The sequence below is a fragment of the Drosophila miranda genome, chromosome 2 (assembly GCF_003369915.1).
Source record: "Drosophila miranda strain MSH22 chromosome 2, D.miranda_PacBio2.1, whole genome shotgun sequence".
NCBI lineage: Eukaryota > Metazoa > Arthropoda > Insecta > Diptera > Drosophilidae > Drosophila > Drosophila miranda.
In genome coordinates, this window is record NC_046675.1 from 16,002,811 (window position 1) to 16,025,987 (window position 23,177).

The following is a 23,177-nucleotide window of genomic DNA, read 5'->3' on the forward strand; positions in this document are numbered from 1 at the left end:
TTAGGGTTCTTCCATGCATGCATGTGTAATATATGTATATGTGTATAAAAAAGGAAATAATCCCTGGTCCGAGAGCCAAGGTCTAAATGCAACGGAGAATAAATTTCCAGCCATCCAGCAACAGCAGGCCCCTGCTGAATCCGTACCGTTCCGAACCCCACGGGCATTATTGGTTATGAATCACTTAATCAGTCTCTCTTCGAACTAGACGATAATAGGCTGTTGGGTTGAGGGGTTGAAGGGGGGCTGGGCCCGGGGCCGGGTCCGTCTGGTTAATTCAAGCACAACTAATTGGAGCCGTGAAGGTCTTTGACTGGTCTGGATATCAGGGTTGGAAGGGGCCCGAGTCTCGTGCTTTCGACTCTTAAACTCTTTCAATAGATGTAATATAATAATTATCATAATTTAGCTTATGCTTTAGTTAGCAAATTACTAGTAATAAGGCAAATGAAAGTGAAGGGCACTGGGGGCGGGGCGGGGCTGGGCAAACCGAATAACGCAAATCAACCAACCAACTCTCTAAAAACATGGATAGGATCGATCGATCGTCGCATAGGCTTATCTAGGTAATACATACTTGTGTATTGTATTATTGCATGCATTGTATATTTGATTTATGTGTGTAAATAGAGGCAAAACTTTCAACTCTAGCAACTTAATATCTAAAAACTTATCCACATTTCCCCCCCGACAGGGCAGGGGACAGGTGACAGGGGAGGTGTTTACTTTCACAAAAGCAGGCAAAATTGGTTTTCTCAATACAATAAATTCGAGTCGTTGACGCTTTGGTATCTCTCATTCTATATAAATATATTGAAACGGGATCTGTATATACTAAAACCAAAGGAATAAATTAAAAAATGAAATACAAATAAAATAAAACAAATCAAAAGTTGTAATGTTTCCTTTTTAAGTATTTTTTTGTTCGTTTTTGTTTAATTTTTAATTGGTAATATCGTTTTAAACATACAGTATATGTATAGAGAGTGTGTGTGATTCGGGGATGGTGCTGTAGAGTTACATTAAATGTTCGTTCTGCCGATTGCTTGCTGATGTTTGTCTTTAACGAATTAAAAAATAATAATACAATTCAACCAGTTTCCTGGTGGCATAAAAAACTACTTTTCTAATGTGTTAAAACAGAAAACATTTCAAGATTTTTTTTTTTTCTGAAGTTAAAATGATACACTGGGTTAAAATTTAGATTGCTCTTCGGGTTTTCAAGCAAATTAAATTTTTGTAACTCTTTTCTTTTAAGTAAACTTGGAGGAACGTATACAAAACATTTTTAAATCAATAAAATATATGCGTGCGTGCTTGGAGGACAGTTAAAACACATCGATTCTTGCTTGAATCATTTAGTAATATTATAAGTTCTTTTTGTTTTCGTTTTTAAATGGTTAGCAGTCTAACATTTCAGCTGCGCAAATTTTGTTTGCTTTTCCTTCTTGTTCGATTAGTTTTGATTTTTTTATGGTTTTTCTTCTTCTTCTTCATATTAACTTGTTAGAACGCCGACTAATAGCTACAGTTATACTTTTTTTTGTTCTTCCTACACGATATTTTTTCATAGTTTTATTTGATTTTTGTTTTTTTTTTTTGCGTTTTCCCTTTTTGACAATGTTTTTTGTGTTTTTTTTGGGGGCTTCTTTCTTTTGCAATTGGGTTTTCTTTGCCTTTAAAAATGTTGCAAAAATGACAATTATTTTTTGTGGTTTTTAGCGATGCGCTTGGGTGCCGTCGTGCCGTTCGGAGCAAAACAAAAATTTCGCTTAGCACATGGGCGAAAGAAATAACAGAGCGTGTGAGGAACAATTACTAAAAAACTTAAATAAATGAGCGAGAAAAAACAGAGCACACCATATAGTATAATCATTTGCCACAGCGGTACAAAAAACCTTCACAAAATAGCACAAAACGTTGCTTTCGCTCTGGGGCTTCGTTTTAATAACATACATTTAATATATATATAAATATCTATAAAGAAATCGAAATCGTAGTCGATGTATAAATAGATCGGTTCGGTTCGATTGCATTGGAGCATCGGTATCGGGGCCCACAATTCACAATTCGGGTTCGATTTTCTGTCTTAAAGTTTTCCGTTTCTTCTGTTTTCCCCATCTTATTTTCCTCTCTTGATGTCCGCGCGCGCACAAAGTACTTTAGCTTAATATGTTTATAATATTAGTAAAGTAATTCTCGTGTTTTTTTGCCCTAGAAATCCAGCAGGGACACCTCTGCGGGTGGAGCTGCAGCTGGAGCTACAGCTGGTGCCTGTTCCTGATCCTGGGACACTGGGAACTCCTCTGCGACGACCTCTGCCTCGTGTGATCCGTTGCCGTTCTGGGTAATGGGTGGCTGCTGCTCCTCCTCGCCGTTGGTGGCCGGAGGAGCCGGCTCAGCCGGCACTGGTTTCCTAATGGGGGCCCCAGGGGCTGCACCCTTCATCGGGGTGGGCACCTTGCGCGCCTTTATAGCGGCCGGCGAGGCTTTGGAAGCGGCTGCTGTTTCTTTGGCTTTCGGTTTCAGCGGCGTGGTGGAGGCGCTTCCAGCTGACTTCAGAGGCGACGCCCTGAGCGTGTTGTTGCTGGTCTTCAGGGGCGAGGTCTTGCGCTGGGCCGCAGTCGTGGTCGAGCTCGAGGCCAGCAGGGAGCGTCGCGTGGTGGTGCTGCTGCTGCCGGTGGTTCCGCTGGCCGTCGAGTGCGTGAACTTGGGTGCCGGGCGGGCTGTGAAAGTCTTTGTGGTCGATGTGGTAGTAGTGCCAGTGCCTGTGCCATTGGCCGCTGTGGCCGACTTGACGCGAGTAGTGGTGGTGGTAGTAGTGCTGCTGCCTGCGGTGCTCTTGCCCAGTCCATGGGTCGTTGGCTTTGTGGGGCTACGAGCGCCCTGCGAGGATGCACTCGTTGTGGAAGCAGCAGTCGCCGCCTTGCGGGCTGTGCTGGCGCCAGTAGGGGCGGCGCTGCGAGGCGACGGCACCTTCGGCTTGGGTGCGGCAGTGCTGGTGGTGGTCGCCAAACGTGGCTTGGCCAGGCTGCCAGCACCGCTGCTGGCACCAGCTCCATTGGCCGTGGCCGAAGAGAGCGGCTTGCGTGCCGCCAGGCTGGCAGAGGCAGCGCTGCGAGCGGCTGTCGTTGTGCTGGCTGTTGTCTTGGTCAAAGTGCTGCCCAGGGGCTTGCTGGCCAACGGCTTGCTGGCGGGAGCCGTACGGCCGGCCGGAGCTGTCGCTGGCCGTGCACTGGCTGTGGTGGTGGTCCTGGGTGCCGGCTTGGCGGCAACAGTTCCCACCGAGCTGGTCAGCGGCTTGCGGGCAGTGGTGGCCGGCTTGCCAGCTGTCGACGACGATGCAGTCGTGGTCCTGGGAGCCACTGGTGCCGTCCGAGGGCGTGCTGCTGTTGTTGTGGGGCCTGTTGCGGGCTTCTTTGCCGCAGAAGGAGCTGCTGGCTTGGGCTTGGCAGCAGCCGTAGTGGTTGCAGGCTTTGCAGCCGGCTTCTTGGCATCAGTGGGAGTTGGTTTTCCCTTGGCCTTGGCAGCTGCGGCTGCGGCCACGGCAGTGCCGGCGACAGCGGCTGCAGCTGCAGCCACCACAGCAGCAGCGGCGACCACGGGGGGCTCCTCGGCAACGGGTTCGCTGGCGGCCACAGGGATGGGCTCTGCTTCAGCCACCGGAGTGTCGTCCAGGTCAAATGCATAAGAAACGGGTTTTACTGCTTCGGAAGTTGCTTCAGAGCTCACAGGCAGCTCGGGCTCTTGAAGAGCCGGAGCTGGTGCCTCCACAGCTGGCTCAGAGTAGAGCAGCACCGATGGCTCCGTAATCTCCTCCTGCTGGTGCACCGGCTCTGGGGTGGTATTGCTCTCGAAGCCATTGAAAAAGGGTGCAGCAGCCTCAGCTGGAACTGGAGCTGGAGCCTCAGCAGCAGCAGCAAAGTCGGGGAACACGTTGACGGGGGCGGGAGCGGGGGCGGGGGCGGCGGCTTCAGGCTCAGGGCTAATCTGGTACTCCTCCTCGATGAGTTCCTCCTGCAATTGCAGCTGGTTGAAGTTTTCCTGTATTTCCGGTTGCAGCTCTTGGGCCACGATGACTTCCTCGGCCAAGTGTGCGGGCGTGAATGGCGCAGCAAATGGATTGATTCCCGGTGACGGGGCGAGCTGCTCGATGGAGCGTTGAGCCTCATAGCCGGAAGCTGCATTGAAGGCAGCGTACTCCTCCACCTGCGGAAAAGGAAAAACAAGTGGGTAGAAAAGATTATTAAGTGACGTGGAAAAGATTCGGGGGATTCGGGGGAATTGGAAATGCTAGACACCACACCCCGAAGATGACTAAACTAAAATACAATTATCAACAACATCATCATCATCGCCATCGCCATCGCCATCGCCATCGCCGAAAGACAACAAAAAGAAGCATTTGGTAAGTGTCTGGCCCTCCATTGTCGCTGTCTTCCAGTCTCCCGTTTGTCTGGAATCCCCCTTCTCGAAGTTTTCAGTGCTGTTAAATCGATAAATGCAATAAGCCCCCGTCCATTGAAAGACATCTCCGTTTGTCTGGGGGCACAACGCACACAGCAAAATGGTGGCACAACAGTTTTCCCTCTGCGCGTTACTTATGGCATTATTGCTCGTGGCTCGTAAAAATATCTGACAGATGCAGCAACCAAAGTATTTTGTGCTCCAACGAAAATAAATCACACCACGAAGACAGACAGACAAATTTCCAGCTAAATAAATACGGAGGGAAAACAGGAATGAATATCATCTGGGCTGGCCTGGACTGTGGACTATGCTGTGTGCATGCCCCACATGCCCCACATACGCGTATATAAAAGCAAGTGGATGGAATATTTTTTATATCGGGACAGCGACCGCGCCCCAAAGCAGGCATATATACATTTTCCAGGAAGGATTTTTGACGAAAAGAAATCAACTAAAGTGCTTTTAAATGGTGCATGTTTTATGGGACAATCTTGCCACCCACATCCCATATCCCACATCCGTAGGTAACACTGTAAAATTAATCCCAAAATGTGGTACAAAGTGGCAGCCCTTTCAGGACGATGCACTCAACCCCCGGGTAACTGTAGATTTCGGAGTAAACTAAGGGGAGTGTTGTCTGCGCATTTGCCAGGGAGGGTCCAGGGTTGACACGCAGACACATTACTAATGCATACAAATTATGATAATGATGACATCAGCCCAGAGAAGAGCCCAGAGAACTTGTGAAAGTGAGAAAGCAGCGGCAGCGGGAGCAACAGGAACAGGAACAGCCCCCCCCGACAATGTCATGACAGTTGCTGGACAGTATTCTAGCCCCATGTCTCACTGTATTACCAACAACCAGACCGCAGGCACAGAGCCAAACCAGCGATGACATGGCCAGGGCATACATACAGAGCAACAACAAAAACCAAAGATAGAGAAAGAAAGAAGGAAAAAAAAAAATAGACAGTCAGATGACAGGAAACGTGTCAGTGACTTAGTAGTGTGACTCGGCGTTAGTTTTGGCGCAGGGGAAAATGTAGCGTTAACATTTTTTCCGGCACTTTTCTTCTGTGGCACGCAAAGACCAGACCAGGCCAGGCCACACCGCACCACCGCATCGTCGACCCACACCGCAGCACATCGCAGCACAGAGAGCGATCTGAAACTCGAAAATGTCATTGACCAGTAAATGCCACCAGCCGGGGCCCCGTTCGTTGCCAGGTCCCGGGTTGCCAGGTTTCCCAGTTCGGTTGCCCACTTTTAGCCCACTCGCCTCGCGCAATTGCCGGCTGGTCTGGTCGGACTTTCTTTTGCCTTGCTCTCCTCTCTCTCCACTGCTTTACACTGCTTGGACTGTTGCTCAAGCGTAATGGGGTTAAAAGTGAGCTGAAGCGAATAAGTCAAAAAAAAAAAAAAAACAACAACAACAAAAAGAAAGAAAGAAGCATGAAAGACAAACTCCAGCTTAGTCGGAGCTCTCTCGAGACTTAGTTCCTTGCCCCATGACTCATCGTCGCTGCTATTTGCTAATCAATCATGACTAGAAATGATGTAATACGCGTTTTCAAATAACTCTGCAAGCCATTCCACTCCACTGCCCCACTCCCTGTGTGCATTTTAATCGCCGCGATAATTGCTCGGTATTTTATCAGTGTGGAAGCTGATAGCCGCACAAGTTGGCAGCGCTCTCTGTAGCGGCGATTGCCGGCCGGCCTGCCCGGTGTGTTAATTGAGTGTTTTGCTTTTTGTTTTTGCACAAATAATCTATTTGGCCAACCAATACTCGTACTTTTGCACACACAAATGTGTACAGTGGGCACACACAATATCTAACAATTTGCACATTCAATTTGTGGTCCACTCAATGAAAGAGATTTCACTGTGTGCTAGAGTACCGCAAACCCTCTCTCCCTCTCCCCCTCCCTCTCTCTCTGTCTATTTACAAATCATTTTGGCACTCGAAGAAGCCGGCAGAAAAAATACATGCACAGAAAAAGAAATGGGAGCGAAGCTTTTGATACCCTGGTTGCCATGTCCATAAACTCGTATAAAATTTCATATCTGATTTAAACCCAATTTGGTTAAGCCTTACGGCTGATGCTTATCAGAAATATATAAATAAATATATGTATAAGCTTCTTTGCACGTAGTAAATACTTGAGCAAAATCATAATACTCTCTCTCAAAGAGTACAACAATGGGTCTCACTCTCTCACACACTCATTGATTTGCTCAACGAGGCGTCAACGGTCGCCGTCACCGGCTCTGCCGCTGTTGGTGGGTGGTTTTGTTGGTGTTGGGATGGTGTGTGTTTGTCCGTGCTTTTTGCCTCTTGCCAAAAGGCAAACAAAGAACGCAACGATGACATCAACAATTTCTAGCTGCGGCTCGGCTGGCTCTCATGTGAATTTTTGGCTTTGGATAATTGCAAAAAAGTGCGCAGCAAATGAAGAAATTGCACGAAAGTTGACGTCAACTTGTGCGATTCAGAGAGAAAGAGACAGCGAGTGAGAGAGTGCGACTGAGGGCAGGTAAAAGAGAGCAAAAGAAATCGAATTAAACACAAAAATCAAGTTCAACAGATGGCGTTGTATGTGGGCATTTGCATGAGCAGCAGGAGGAGTAGGAGGAGGAGAATGATCGCATAAGCAGGAGCGTAGCTGACTGTACGGTTGTTTTAGTATGAACAAATGGCCGGCTATAATTTTATACAGAGATCCGCACACAAGCGTACAAGACAATTTATAGAGTCGCAAATTTGTGCGCAAATACAACAAATCACTGGTATTGAGTCGTCCATGTCTTTGCCGGGCCTTCCTCCGCCTCTCCCCAACTGCTGCCGAGGCCGCTGCTGCTATGCGACATTCGACATTCAATGTTCGACGTTCGATGTACGCGACGTCCGACCGACCCAACGGTTGCCGTTTGCTGCCACACATGGCTCGTTAGACAGCCAAAACTGGGCACCGCGAGGCACACGGGGGAAATGAGGCACACTCTCTAAGGAGGACGGAGGACGGAGGAGAGGCGACCACAGTGGCCATTAGGTTTGTACAAAAATGGAATGCAATTGACAGTCGCTGCGCAGGGTCTCTATCGGTCCGAACTGTCAACCGTTTTTGGCCATGCACACGCATACACAAACTCATTCACTAACCATAAAAGTGTGTATATGTATGCACAAAATGATTATAATAATCAACCACAATAAAACAGCTTAATGTTCCACTGTCTTGGGCCGTTCCCTTTTCATACGCACAATTCGCATTCGCCGCCGGCTGTCGGATGATCCATGATGTTCCATGACGACGCTCTTGATGATCTGATCATGGCATGGGGGAGGGGGCATACGCATTCTCATCAAAGGAGAGAGAGAGAGAGAGAGAGAGAGGCACAAACTCTCCAAATACAATGCCAAATAAAGCGAAAAAGTTTGCTCTTTGCATTTTTATTTGACTTTTGCATGTGTTCCCTCCCTTATGCGAGTGTGTGTGTGTGTGTGCGTGCGTAATGAAGTGTGGCTGCTGCTGCTGTTTTTGCTTTTGCTTCTATTGGCTATGTAATTTCTATTTTTAAATATGCGAAAGAAAAATTAGTGACAATTCAAAAGGAAAAGGAGAACATCAAGAGTGCGGGCAGCAGCGACCCAACCGATGCCCTGTAAACTGTGACTCATCCAGAAATTGCCAAATCCTCTCATCTCTATTTCATTCTTGTTTGCCAGCGAGTGGGAGAGAGATCGAGGGAGACACTAATATGCCCTGCAGGCTGCAGCGCTTCACTCACTCTTCCTCTACCTCTACCTCTCTCTCTCTTTCGTTTTCTCTGCCTATACTGCTTGGTTAACTGTGCCGCGGCAATTATGATGAGCAATAAATGTTGAAACCGTGTGGCAAGCCAGCAAGCAGGCAACATGCAGTATGCCGCATGCAACTGGAGAGGAACACGCAACATGCAGCCAGCGCTGGGCGCATGAGCATATATTCTATTGTTTCCACCTTATTATTTTTTGTTTCTTTTTTGGTAGATGCAGCCGCGGCTCATGTGCTGCTGCTGCTGCTGCTGCTGCTGCACATCATTAATCTCCCAATGGTGATTAATGGAAAATGTTATATGTATGTATTTTCATCATTCTTACACATAAAGTTACTGCCGCTGCTGCTGTGACTGCGCTGCAGTTGCACTGAGGCATGAAGCAAATCCACCTTTTGTGAATTTTAATTAAGTTTTTTTGTGCTTTTTTACCCGTATTTGTGTACCCTTCTAATCAGAAGATCTGTTAGGAGCAAAGACAAACCCAGGGAACCCTGGACTTGCTTTGGGCGTTGGTCACTCTATTATTTCTATTTCTATTATCTTTGGTGGGGAGCGCCTTCCTCGCTCTCTCCTTCTGCACTCTCTACTCTCATATCAGTGCGGAAATGACTTAGGTCAAGAAAATGCACTGCGACATTTTCTCTTTTTGTGCTCTCATGTGTTTTCTTGTTGCTTTTCGTTTTCAGTTCACGGTTCATTATGGGTTTTGCGCTTAGTCAGCCACTCGCTCGAAAAATCTCAATGAGTCGGCGGCCTTGTGGGGCGTGGTCATTCTCTTAATATAATTTTGGGCAATTAACGATACACCGACTCAACGCCAACTCAGCCCCGGCTCGGACTCAATGAATTATGGCGGCGCTCTGGCATAAATAATACAAAAAATTAATAAACTACAATAAAAGAAAAAAGAACTAGATACAGCGCAAATTGTGTAGGAAAACCGGCAAACGGCCATGGCAACATTTTCGCAAGCCAGACGAAAAAAAAAAAGCACCAAAGATCTCAAGAAAAGAAATAAAGCAGGGCACAAACTGGCAAGAGTTGGACACAGACACAGACACAGCCATAGATACGGATACGGATACGTGAAGGGGGAGGGGGGGAGAGAAGAGGGATGGAGTCAAGACAACCGCCAACAAAAATTTGCGAAACCATGTTGCCACATGATAATCATAATGACGATGATGATGAGGTCGGTCTAGCTGGCTGGAGCGCTGTCTGAAGTGTTTTGCGGCTAGAGAGAAAGAGAAACAACAAAACGAATCATATCCAAAAGAATAGAAAGTTAATTATGTTTTATAATTTTTGCCTTTTGCTTTTGTACTTTGGAGAGTTCCCAAGTTCCAAAAGAAAAGCCCAACGCGATGCCGCCAAGAGGATGATGATGATGTTGGGGCATGTTCTCTCCTCCTCTGCGGTTGCTCTGTTGCCGATGGCATTTTCGCTCGGTTAAATATATTTTCGCTCCAAAATAAATATGAGAAAATCTGCCAATTTTTCCCCCCATTTTGTTTGTAATTTGTTTAGGAAACCACAAAAATGAAAATAACATAAAAATGTTCATGCAGAAAATTTATTAGATGGAACTTTTCTTTTTTTTCTTTCTTTGGATTTATGCAGAAAGTTTCGAGACTCGGCATTGGATTAGAAGGGAAAATGCGGAGGACCCCGAACCAGACCCAGACACAGGGCCCAAGATAAAATGAAACTTTGAAGAGGCAAAAGTTTCGTTCACGGGAAACAGGACTTAGAGAAATAGGGAGATTATTATCTGGTGGCTCGAAAACCCAGGCTCTCATAGGGGAAGCATTTCTGCACTTCTTGTAATTCCATTGATGTATCTATCGGATCCATAAAAAAAAAAATACCAAGTGCATTTTATTATTTCAATTAATTTTCTGTGAAGTTCGATGATAAATCAGTTCTCCCTCCAAATGGGATTGGGATTGGTAATGGGTTCTTGGCCAAGTGAAAGGCCAGATTGGTTTGCCCCAAAGACAGAGCCAGTGCACACTCCCCTCTCCATAAATCCATTCGGTAATGTGATAAAGATGCACAGCTAAAGATACAGCTACATTTGCCAGTACGAAACAAAAAGGAAAAACAAGACAAGAAAATGCAATGTGGAAAAGCGACGGACATGAAATAGATTTAACTGCGGCTTGTTTTTGTTTTTGTGTTGTTTTTGGTTCTTTTGTGAAAGTATTCAACGGATACAGAATGTACCGAAAAGATACAATTACAAGAAGAAAGAAAGAAACGAAACCACATTGCAGTCATCCGATAGATACATTAGAATGGAGCAGCAGCCGCAGCCGCAGCCGCAGCCATGAAATTGACTGGCTTTGTTGGCCAACAGTTGGACTCTCGGCCTGGCCATAAACCGAAAACGTTCCAAAGGAGGGTCCCTCTCCCCACCAATCAAAACGGTCTGCAGAGAGGAAGGGGGGGGAGGGTAGAGAGGGTATCTAGCAAATTCATAATAGTGCAAAATATGAGATACAAAAAGAGCATGAAACATGGGCCAAAAGAAATTGTTAATAGCACAAATGGTAATAAAACACCTGGCCAACAAACTTGGCTAGCACGAACATTGGTTTGGGGCTTCTGGGGCTCTTCTGCCATAGATACCCGTCGTACTTCTGCCACTTTTTATTTTATGAGTTCTTTAGCATTGGGGGCCCCCGAAGCTCTAGACAAAGGCAAGGCGAGGCAAGGCAAAAAGCCTTGTGGCTAATGGCCAATGCCTTGGCGTTGGCTTTGGCTTTGGATTCACACTCTCTTCGGCGAAGATGTGGCTGTGGCTGGGGCTGTGGCCGGGGGGAAGTGCAATCATCTCTGGACAATTTGAAAGTTGGAGCTCCACTAAACCATCCATAGAAGCAGGCCGAGGCGACTCCCCACCCATTCCATCCATTCCATCCAGACCGTTCCGTTCCGTTCTGTTCTGTCAATTCCTATAGATAGATGTTGGCGAGGGCCCCCCAAAGCAAATGGAAGTCTCTTCTGTTATTAAATTTGACGTTTTGTTTGTGTCTTGGCTGGTTTCTGTTTCTGTATCTGTTTTTATGATTAATTAAAGTAAATTGACCCGCAGGTTGAGCCGCAGACCGGTCGAAACATTTTCCTCTATTCTCGGAATTTATTTTGCGCAATTTTCTTTTATGACAAACATGATCCATGACTCCAGGGCTCAAACCCAGTCTAGAACTCCACATTTACTTTTATTTACGATCCATTTATCCACCCATATACCCGCCTCTCTCTCTATCTCTGCACGACTTGTGTGGCATTAGAAATGGAATCCAGGCAGAGATAACTCGAACTATAAATAGCAGTTGGCCTTTCCTTCTAGAAGAAGTTATTATCAGGGAATGTTCATGGGATTTGGAGTGTGATTAATTGCGGGGCAAGTGCTCTGCGATAACTGCGATAGGCGAAGGCCTGGCAGCGGCTAAAGGCAAAGGAACCAAAGCGATATCTAAACATTGCCAGCAGATGACCAAATATTTTATTATACAAATTATGCGGAACCACTCTAAAAGAAAAGGTCAGGCACCCTACTCTGCTAAGCTGCTCTGTGAGAGAGCGCGCCAGGGGGGTTCATATATGTATTTAGCAGTATTCGTAGGAATTATAAATTGTTGAAATACAAATTAAATTATGATTTTTAATGTTAAATAATTACAAAATATTTAAAACATAATTTGAATTATTTTTTCATTCTTTTGGTTTTCTTTCGACTTTGGAAAACAAAATACATGTCATGTGCATGACGGCCACAGACTAAATCTCAGTCATCGGCTACATCGGCCGAGCTGGAATGGCTTTTGAGTGAAGCCCATGCTAAAAATATCGTCTACCATAGAAAAGTATGGGCGTTACGCATCTTAATAAGACAGTCGAACTTCTCTATAACGAGCTTCAGTAGAACAAAGTTTTCTATATAGCGAATTTATTTCCAGAACACGGCAATTTTGTTAAATTTTCGAAGTTCGAAATCAGCGATGTTTCCCTATAGAGAGTATTTCTTTACTACGATTTTTTTTCTATGCCCGTAACTCGATCGCTTTCGATCTCCTTATAAAGAAATTATTTTTAAAATTTTTTTTGCGGTTTTCTACCAAAACAAGAGTGCAAATTTGTTTGGGAAAATCCCGAATTATTAAGGTGACATTAAAAATTGATCACCAACAGCTACGTTTCCATCAGTTCTCAGTTTTTAGGGGTAGAGGTTGGTATGGAGATTTAGTAGAGAGGGAGAGAGGATTATAGAGAGGCTTTCATGTCCGATTATATTGCAAATAGTCAGTCTTATAGATAGAGATAGAGAAGGCAAAAGAATTCGCTGTAGCATTGGGCTACTTGGAGTTTTGAGTATTTGCTTGACGCAAACAAATATTACGATATATTTTAAAGCAAAATAGGCTTACAAATATTTATTGTTACGGATATGATGAATTTTCCGTATAACGATTTGCTTTTTTTGTCCCCTTAAGATTCGCTATATGGATGTTCGACTCACGGTTCGCCTCCGATTCTATTCACGTCACGCCGATAAGGTTTGTTTTTGTCCTACGAATGACCTAATATTAGAGTACCGGTCAATAAATGCGTATATTTTCAATGATATTAGATAGTGATAGTGATTAGTCATAGTAGGAATGTAATTTGTAGGATTTGTGGCTCTAAAAAACCACATCCCCTAAATCACATCCAAATCAAGCAAATGAATGCTTTTATAAACAACATTTGATCTTTCAGATCTTTATGTGAGTTTCCTTTCCATGTTTTCAGGTTTTTTTTATAGCACTAAATGTGACAAAATTATTTTAATTTCCAACTAAATTTAACCAGTTTAATGGCTCTACCAAGACACGAGGCCACAGCAGACTTGGTTCTCAGGTTTTACTATCCCAATCCTCTCTCCCTCCGTCTCTCTCTCTCTCTCTCTCTCTGTTCCATCAAGATGTTATTGTCGCCGAAAGAAACTGTTATGTCTTGTTAGACATGCATTAAATCTCCATTCGAGAGCGGATGGGCAGCACTTGGAAGACAAATAGGTTCAGTTTAAGGCGGGTACCCAGCTCTGGCATGAAAACATCAATCTTGCGGATAGTTTTCCTCACCGAAAACATACGGAAGGGGCAGGGGCAGGGGCAGGGGCAGGTGCAGGTGCAGGGGCTGAGGCGGAAGACAGATGAATGCAGTGAGTGGATCGTCGTTGGGATGGCCTCTTTCTGGAATGTCTTTCAATTAACAGCACACACACAACACTCTTTCTTTTTCGCAACTGGATGGATGACACACCCCACTGGATACCAGCCCACTGCTTCAGCCTCGAAGCGATTAAATTCTATTTTTGTGCCGAGGGGAGACCTCTCTGGAGTTGGGGTCTGCCAGCTTGCCATCCTTGCCAGCCCAGCCAACCATCCGTCCATCCATCCATCCAATCCATCGCTGCAGGGGCCAAAAAACCAGGAACACAACTGAACAGAAACATGCACCCAGCGACATTTTGTCTCCCGTTTTGAATAATGATTTTTTCGTGTAAGTATCTCCTCTTACCCAGCTCCCTGCCCCCCCCTCCCTGTCCCCCTTCCTGTCTCTCTCTCTCGATCTTTGGGGTGTATGAAAAGCTATTGAACTTGGCACTTGGCAGAGGATTTTGCATTTTTATAAATACACTGACCAAGAAGAGGCAGGGGCAGCAGCAGCACCATCAGGAAGCACTGGCACTGAGTTCTATCTCAAAAGATGCAGCCAGCGAAAGTGCAGGGCGCTCATAAGTGTCGCCTCTCTCCGCGGAACGGGCAAAAGTACAGATATATATGAAATATATACATGTACATCGTGGATGGTGGATGGTACATGGGGAAAATGTAAATTTAGATAACACATACAAATGCAGCGGCAAAAAGGCCGCACGAGATACTGTATCTGCCAGATACAAGCAAAGACTCTGCCTCTGACTCTGGCTGCCCCTGCCGTCTCTGCTGCTGCAAGCATTTTCTTTTGAACTCGAAATGTAAAATGCTGCAATTAATCGTCAAGTCGTCTCCGTCTGCCTGAGTTGGCCTGGGCCTCCTGGCCTGGAGGATTGGCAGCGTCGTCAAGTGCTCCTCCAGCCGTGTGTGCCTGCTTTTTGGCAATCAACTCCACAGTCAACCCACACAGCAGTCGCAGTGGCAGTGGCAGCAGCAGCAATCATATTGCAGCAAGAGATTTCTTGTCTTGTCTTGCAATTGTTCTGCTTTTTGGCTTTTTGGGGACGAAACGAGTTTCGCACAGATACATGCAGACATCCCCAGACATGTGGAGTTTTGAGATACACACATCGGTATCTCTCTCTCTCTCTCTTTCTCTCCTTCTGGCTGTCACTTAAGCGGTGTATACTTTTTTTTGTCGTTTTCCTTTGGGCGTCTGTCGATAGGTGGGCAGCAGCAGCAGCAGTGGAGTCTGGGTCTATCTATCTATCTGTATCTCTAAGCACTTGTCCTGTGTGGGCAGACAAGGTTGGGTGCCATTGCGCCTTCTTCGCGTAGGTTTCAAAAGTACGAGAGAGCGAACAAAAATCAGACCAGACCAGACCAACCGTTGCTTGCCCCACCGTCAAGCGTCAGGCGTCACTCAATTGCAATCGCATTCCCATAGTCATGGAGTGGCGCCTCGGCAAAAGCCACGTTGCATGAGTATCTATCTATCTGTATGTGTGTGTGAACTAAATTACTATAGACAGAAAGAGAGTGAAGAAAGAAGCAAACTGCAATTTTAATTGAGCTAATAATCTTAATGGATTTTTCAATTTAATTACAGGCTAGGCTCTGTGGCTCTGTGGCTCCGGGGGCTGTTAAGCCGAAAATCATTTTGTAAGTCTGGGCCATAAATTGCTGCTAGGCCTCCCCCAAAAGCCCCCTCCCCCCTCAACCAGCCACGTGCTGGGGTCAGGCCTTGGACTGCACAAATAAAAAGTAGCAGGCATCAAAATCGTGTTAATGGTATTCCAGCATGTATCTACGATTGGACATGGCAACGGATCTATGCAAATTTTTAGTGAATTTTCTCCTTTCAAAGACAAGCAAAATGCCATATATCTGGCACCAGAGGCGCAGGCTCTACGGTTGCACTGTTATGTGATTGTTTGCTAACAAAAACAGTTAAATATTCAAATTTTTTGTATGAAAGCAAGCAGTATTCAATTATTTGTGGGTACTGTGGCGCTGGAGGACGACAAAGCACCGCAAAATTGGATATCTCCGTGCTTTCGGAACATTAAAATACAAATAAAATGTGAGCCGGGTATAAGATTAATAAAATGCATATGAGCGGCTTTCTAATGACTCTCTTAATTAGATCAAATTTTTGTCTTCATTATTGCATTTTTTCAGTCCGGCTATCCCTGGCTTGTCGTGTGTAAAACAATAAGGATACTTCTTGGCTATGCTTCGGCAAAAGCTAAGCTAAGCTAAAGGTACATCCTTCTTCTATAGACAGGGAACTTATCGTGGTGTCTTGGTATTTAAATTGCCAGATTAATTTTTTAGAAGGTTCATTAGATTAGACTTTCGTCTAGTGGTTGCCCTGTAGAAACGATTCAGTGTGGTTTACAAACCAAAAGCCAATCCAGGAATACCCCTAATCTAAGCAGCACTCCCCTTGCTCAATTTCTGGAATGTACCTACATTTTATTTGCTAAATAAATTCACTTTTGGAGGGTCACACATAAACACAATATATTGTACATATATATATGTTTTGCTCTGTTTTAAATTACGAGTGCGCTCAATTACAGTCGGGAAAAAAATAAAAATAATAATAATAATACTGTGTGGTGGCCTGACCAGACCAGAGCCGACCAGTTGTCATTCAAAGATTCAGTCTAAAACCCAATGATAATGCAGCAAATGGAAATGCAAATGTATGTAAATTGTATAAATTTTAATTGAACCGAAAAAAATGGTTCCAGACCAAATGTCATGCGAATTGTGTGAACTACAGCGTCGAAGCGATGCTCTAGGGAAAGTTTCTCTTCAAACAATACAAATTGTATTTTGTATTTTGTAATTGTAATTCTATGCGGCTTGCAATTGTAATTGTTTTTCTCCCATTGTGGGAATCGTAGACACCGACACAGACACCGGCGATAGGTCGGTAGGTAGACCTTTTTTCGAGCTGAGTCATAAGCCAGACGCGTGAACAATTTTGCGCATTTATCAGTTCGTTGTTTGTCTACTTTTTAAGTGCATCTTCTCTCTCTCTCTATCTCTCTATCTCTCCATCTTTCCATCTATCTATCTTTCTATGTGTACATATGTGTATCGCCTTTCTCAAGCTTTGATTTTATAAATAGATTTGCGTGATTAGAGCAGCAGGAGAGCAAAGTGCAATGAATGCTGTTTTGTATGTGCCTCAGATATTCAGTGCTCCCGAAAGCTCTAGCAATCGTATCGATTATTCTTTAAGTGTTAGATTAAGTTAGCCCGAACGGACCTCATAGGCCAGTAAGGCCGTTGGTTATCAGGATAGGGGGGTATGAACCGTCACGGGAGTGCTTATCAGGTTTTAAAGTCGTCGAGAATCGTGGTATTTTTAGCAAAGGCAAGTAGTTCCTTAGGCGTCCTCCTAGAGGCATCTTCTAGTGATGCCAGGACCAGGGCGACCAGGAAGTTTTCGGACAGTTGCAGATGAGATGTTCCCGGGTTTCGATTACCATTTCCTACAACTGTCTTGGTTGTAAGCATCACCATGCTTTGTTGCATGTGCCGCAGCCAGACAGTGACCTGCAGTCCTTCCGTGGTAGGGGCAGTAGGTAATGACTGAGTTTTTTCTTATTAAAGGTAACAGGTGGAATAGAAAGCTGAAAGCTTATTAACAATAAAAGAATATTCAAAATATTGAAAAATCTCAAAGATTTCCCATCGTTGGGGACAGCCCCCCGACCTTTTAATGTTAGATTAACACGATTGCCCCTGGCTGTTGGCCGCGGAGAGCACCTTCTGCTGCCAATTAACAGACAATCATCATGTTATCTGGCCATAAATCAATCAAAGAGCCCATTCACGAAACAACTTAATGACCACAAGTTGAAAACCACTTGAAAATTGTGTAGGGTCTCATTTTTCGTTGATTAAAAATCCCGCGCCCGGCGGCTAAATGGCTGCTGGTTTTTGTTTTGTTTTGTCTTTGTTTTTGTTTACAAGATCGGTGACAAACTGTCTGTTACGCTAATGTTGTTGTTATATGTGATTGCCGATAAATAAACAGTAATAATTGGCATGCGACACGGAACGGAATCGTATCAAAGCAAAGCAAAGCAGAAGGAAAGGGAAGACGTGGCGTGCGCCAAAGCAGAGTAATAATAAACAACAAATAGAAGGGCTGGCAAAGTGTCCGAAATTGTAGATACCCCTCGCTGCGTGTCAAACATCTGGTCAAAAACATCATGGCCCCTGCGCAGGACGAATTGGGTGGCAGGGAAAGGAGAAGAGCAGAATGGTAATAAATAACAAAAGAGAGACACAAAACGACACAAATCATTTTGATAAATATAGTAATATGCAAACAATGAAATGCATGCAGAAGGAGAATAAGAATAAGCAGAAGAGGGGGCAAAAGACAAGCGGCAGCCGCTTTCTTCAATCGTTTTGTCTGCAGGCGTAAGCTACACCCAAAGCACAACTCCCACAGGAAGTGGCCGATGCCGATAGCAGCAACAGCAACAACAACAACAACAACAACAATGCCCAAAGCAAGACAAAGAAGAAAACACACATAAAACAAATATAAAGAGAATCATAAAAATCGTATACACATGCAAGCGAAAACCGTATATGACCCAATTAAGTGAACCCAAAAGCTCGTCTCTCTCTCACTCCCCTTCTCGCTCTCTCGCGCCTACTCGTTGTCTAGCTATCTCTGTCCGTTTGTCTGTGTGCAGCTGTTTTTAGTGTTGTTGTAATTATGAAAGCGTGCATATGCATCGGTGCATGTGTGTGTGTGTGTGTGTGTGCATTGGAGCTGGAATTTGCAACGAAGCGAAAAGGTTGCCAGCTCTTGCAGAAGTTGGCAACGCCATTTACTGTTACGCTTTTTGTTGTTGCTGCTGGCCATGCAGATTGCAGCCAGCCAGCCAGCCAGTCTGAGAGCAGAGAGCAAACAGAGCAACGAAAGAGACAGAGAGAGAGAGAGCCAAAAGGTTCAGTGGAGTACATACAAGAATGCATTTGACCAAAATATTCCAATTGGAACGGAAATCCAACAAAAAGAGACATAAAAGGTGGAAGCCCCAAAAAATGGTGACAACAATATTTAAGTGCTTATTCGAGCCGGGTCAACAGCTTTAAGTGCTACACACACAGACACACAACAAAGGCAATAAAGAGAGGATGATGGCCAAAAGGCAAATGGCCAACAACCCCCTTGGGGCCTCCCTTAATTATTTCAAATCGGAATTTAAAGTATTAAAACACATTCGCACACATGCGCGCACTCAGAGACAAAGGGAAAACCCCACCCAAGAGCATGGCTCTAACCTTAACACCACCAAATATGTACTCGCTCCGCTCTCTGGCAGGGGCAGGGGGCAGGGGGAAGGGCGAAGGAAACACTTGCGTGTCCTGTTGAGTGTAAAAATTGAGTGGCAGTCGAGACCCGACCCGACCCGGGCCGGGCCGGGCCGGCGGCACGACTGCTGCAACCACTACAGGAGAGTGCAGAGCAATAGAAGGAGAGCGCATCAAGGAGAATGAGAACCAGAACGAGGGCGAGGACATGACCGAGCCAGCGGAAACATCGCAAGTGAGAGAGAGAGAGAGAGAGAGAGAGAGAGAGAGAAGGAGACGGAGACGTTGTTCGACGCGTGAGCGAGTTAACGGTACACACCCCAGGCTCGTAGAAGTGCAATAACGACAGTAAAGGCTCAATAAATGCAACCACTTTCTGTGAAAAATTTAATTATAAACAAATATTCGACAGCAAACACATTTCTATCACTCCCACTTTCCGCACCGCCACCCCCCCGACCGACAGCAATCTGCAACTGTTTCACTGTGCGACCAGACAAAGGGCAAATGGAGGGGTCACGGCACATGCACTGCCAGGAGCTGTACAGAGAGGACAAAGAAGTATACCAACAAATTTAATGATTTCTCTTTTAGGCGGGCCAGGTGAGGCGCGCAAAGGCAGGCAGGGCAGGAACGGAAGCAAGACAGGAAAAATTAACACACATACTGGTACTGGTACACACACACACACACACACACACACACACGCACAGATGTGTATATATATTTGTAAACAGGGTTGAGAAAACAAATGAAATGACAAACGAGTGCATAATAATGATGACTTTTTGGCACTTTTAATGAGTCATCTTCTTGTTTAAAGCCAGGTGCGGTCGGCTTACCTGTGGGGGAGCTCCGGCCTCGACAAGTGGCTCGAACAATAGAGTCTCCTGCTCGAATGTCTCCTTGGTGTCCTCGACGAGATGCTTCTCCTCGGTGGAGGAGAGCGGCGACGGCGTAATGTCCACAATATCGGCTTGCTGCGGCTCCAGCTCCAGCTTGGCCACGGGTGCATTTTCCTGGGGGCTGAACGGGGGGGCACTGGCGTCCAGTTTGGACACGGGCGCAATTTCCTCGGGGCTGAACGGGGGGGCACTGGCGTCCGGTTTGGACACGGGCGCAATTTCCTCGGGGCTGAACAGTGGGGCACTGGTGTCCAGCAGCAGGCTCTGGTCGTTGACGTTCTCGGCGAAGGGATCGGAAGAGTCGCCGGGCAGCTGGTCAAGATCCTCCTCTGGGCGCTGCTGCTCCTGCTGCTGCTGATGGGCCTCGCTGGAAGTGTGCTCCAGATAGAACGAGGCCTGCATTGGGTCCTCGGGGGCAGAGCCAAACAATTGCTGCTGATGCTGGATCTGCTGAATCTGAATCTGGTCTTGGTCGTCGTTGGCCTGGTACTGCAGCTCCTCCGTGGAGGGGGACTGCGAGACATGTTCCTTTTCCTCCACATTGAGCAGCTCCTTCTCGGCAGCTCCGAAATCCTCGCTCGACTGAGTCGGCAGCGGCTGCACCGAGTTGAGTATGTCCTCGATGGAGGTATTGAGCTCGCCGTAGAACGACTGCTTCATGATGTCGTTGCTGGCGGTGATCTGGTCCACGGTCAGATCCAAGTCAACGCTGGTTTCTGGGCCGTGGTCCAGGACATCCTCGAGGACCGGGGCAGCGCCCAGGACAAAGCCAGCGCCTGCTCCATTCAAGAGCTGTTGCTCCAGGTTGCCATCGGTAAAGACATCGTTTTCCTGCTCCAGTTCATGGGGTCGCTTGGCCGCCTCAATGTCAAACTCCCGCTCGTCGGGCACGGCAATGGCGTCCATGTTGTCCCTGGCCGAGCCCTTGCGGGGACTCTCCGCCACCATATCGTCGAGAGGACCACCAATTAGCTGGCGCGGATTCAGGCCCAGGACAGGCTCACCCTCCATGGGCAATGGGGATGACGGCTGGGAGCCAAAATTGGGCACAAATGCGACGGCATTGGGATTGAGTTGCGAGTGAGATTCTTCGGGGTCGACAACGGGATCGTTGTTCTCCTTGTTGTCAAAGGCTTCGAGCAGGTCCTGTGCCTGTTCCTGTTCCTCCTGCTGGCCACCCACCACCTCCTGATCCAGCGGCGTGGGATTGTTCTCGCTCAGGCTGCTGGTGCCATATGTGGTGGCCACCGAGCTGGCCTCATCCTCGTCCTCCTGCTGATGGAGCAGCTCCTGCTGCTGCTGCAGCAGATCTCGCTGTGGCTCCAGCAGCAGCTGCTGCTGATCGTGCCGCTCCAGGCCGGCCACCTCGCCGGTCGACGTTGTGGTGTTGGAGTTTGTCGAGAAGTCACCATCGTTCTTGATCACTTCAACGTCTTCGTCCTCGTAGACCAGGCTAAAGCCAGCGGCTGCACCGCCGCCATTGCCCAGCCCATTGCCGATCAGCAGCTCTGCCTCGTGGTGGCCAAACCCATTGCCGGTGCCGTTGCCGTTGCCATTTCCTGCCACGTTAGCGCCGAAGTCCTCCTCGCCGAAGCCGCCAAGATGCTGCTGTTGCTGCTGCTTTTCGCTCTGCTGCACTTCATGTCTGTACTTCCATTCCTCGTCGTCTTCGTGCTCGCCCGACTTGACGGAGGCGGCGCCGATGTTGGGCACCAGCTCGCCGGCAGCATCGACAGCATTGCCGGCACCGCCAGCGATTTGCTGAATATTCTCCGCGAAGCGGTTCATGTAATTATCGAACTGAGCGTTGTCCTCGTGCTCCATTTTGCTGTATCTCTCTATCTCTCTCTGGGGGATATCGGTGCTCCTTTAGCAATAAACAATTTCTTTTGGCTCTTGGGCTTGCCAAAAAAAATTATAATAATGATTCAGCTTACTCGTGATTCACACGCCACTGCGTTTTATTTCTCTTCTCGCTTCTTTTTCTGGCGTTTCTTTCTTGCTTCTTGCAAATTCTCCTTGTGCCCTCTCACATACACGCCGCACCACACAAACACACACACAGAGAGAGCGGCGAACGGGAGGGAGAAGCAAACAGAACAGCACAGCCGCCGAGTCACGAACAAATTTTTCGCTTGTCGTTTTCGCTGCTTCTTCACTCGGTCCTTCTTCCCTTTTTTCGCACTTTTGAGAAAATGTGAAAACGGAATAATAACGCACACGCTAGCACATTCAACTTTTAACAAACACCTGAACGTTTTGGTTTCGCCTTCTGTGCTTCTGTTTAACTCTCAAATAAGATTTTATTGGGCTCCTCAGTTACTTTTGAATTGTTCGCCTTCAAGCCGACCGACGCGCGCTGCAACCGCTCAGTTGAAATTAAAGTTTTGATATGAACAGTGTGGCTGCGGATATTCCGATGAAATATACCGTCTTGTCCCTTAGAAATATACCGAACACGTCACAAATTTCAAAATATACCGTAAATATACTGACGAATTATTTGTGTTAAATCTGGAACATATTCTATTCCTCGTTTTGGATATTCGGTTGAATATTACTAGCTAGCACAAACCCTCAGGTCTGACTTCATAATTTTAACCGATTATTAAGTCAATTTCCTACAATAATGGTCAGATTAATGTATTCTTTATTTCATTGCTTATAAAATAAGGTTTAAGTCAAAACGGTCAACAACAATTTCCACAAAATTAATTTCTTTACATGGTAACTACACGTTAACTCATTTGTGTGTGGCACATGGTCGCAAGAAAAATAACGAAATATACCGATAAGCGAAACGAACTTAGCCCACCTCTAATTAAGGCGGTGAACAACTTGAGTTAAGCCGCGAAAAAGAATACTGTTTGTAAATTGTTCTTGTAGATCCAACCTATCCTATCCCTTCTATTCTCGTTTACCAGAAAATCTTTTACCTGAGCATCGCTACATTCTTGAAGTTTCATAACATACCATACCAAACATATATGGGAAATGGAACAACAAGGTATGGACAACAGGAGAAAACGGCAAAAGGATATTACAAGGCTTGTACGACAATATGCTCTGAGGACTAGGACATTTTTTAACCCTCACAGCATATGATTTCGCAAAGGGGGCGAAAGATGATAAGATGATAGTTTTATATGAATTTGGAAGGATTGATTCGGATAATCATATCTAATGAATTAAACAAAACCATTTTTGTTCAATATACAGCGAAAATTAAATGCAAATTTTTGTTCTACTAATATGGATGCAGAAGGGGCAGCTGCCCCCCTGCCACACCCAGGGTACGCTATTGCCTCATACTTTGTTTTAATGATGTGATGAAATCTTTGCCATCGAGTCTCCAATGACTGCAATGACCGATTTTAAGAAATTTTTGTATTTTCAGTAGGTATGCAAAGAGAAATTT

The 23,177-nt window shown here is 45.9% G+C and overlaps 1 protein-coding gene across 1 annotated transcript; it reads right to left on the minus strand.

Annotated features, from left to right (window-relative positions):
- Positions 1-905: 905 nt before the first annotated feature.
- LOC108156276 (205 kDa microtubule-associated protein) lies at positions 906-22,155 on the minus strand. Its single transcript, XM_033388651.1, has 3 exons — positions 21,697-22,155; positions 19,697-21,607; positions 906-4,209 (listed from the first exon to the last, which is right to left on the minus strand). The coding sequence occupies exons 2-3, from the start codon at positions 21,581-21,583 to the stop codon at positions 2,215-2,217; spliced, it is 3,882 nt and encodes a 1,293-aa protein (XP_033244542.1). The 5' UTR covers positions 21,584-21,607; positions 21,697-22,155; the 3' UTR covers positions 906-2,214.
- Positions 22,156-23,177: the final 1,022 nt, after the last annotated feature.

What these genes read in the sequence shown, in the direction of transcription:
- LOC108156276 (XM_033388651.1), bottom strand. Translation starts at nt 21,583, where the DNA reads ATGGAGCACGAGGACAACGCTCAGTTCGATAATTACATGAACCGCTTC. An exon ending in AGGCCGGAGCTCCCCCACAG is followed by an intron (nt 4,210 to 19,696) that starts GTAAGCCGACCG and finishes CCTTTTCCGCAG; the next exon opens with GTGGAGGAGTACGCTGCCTT.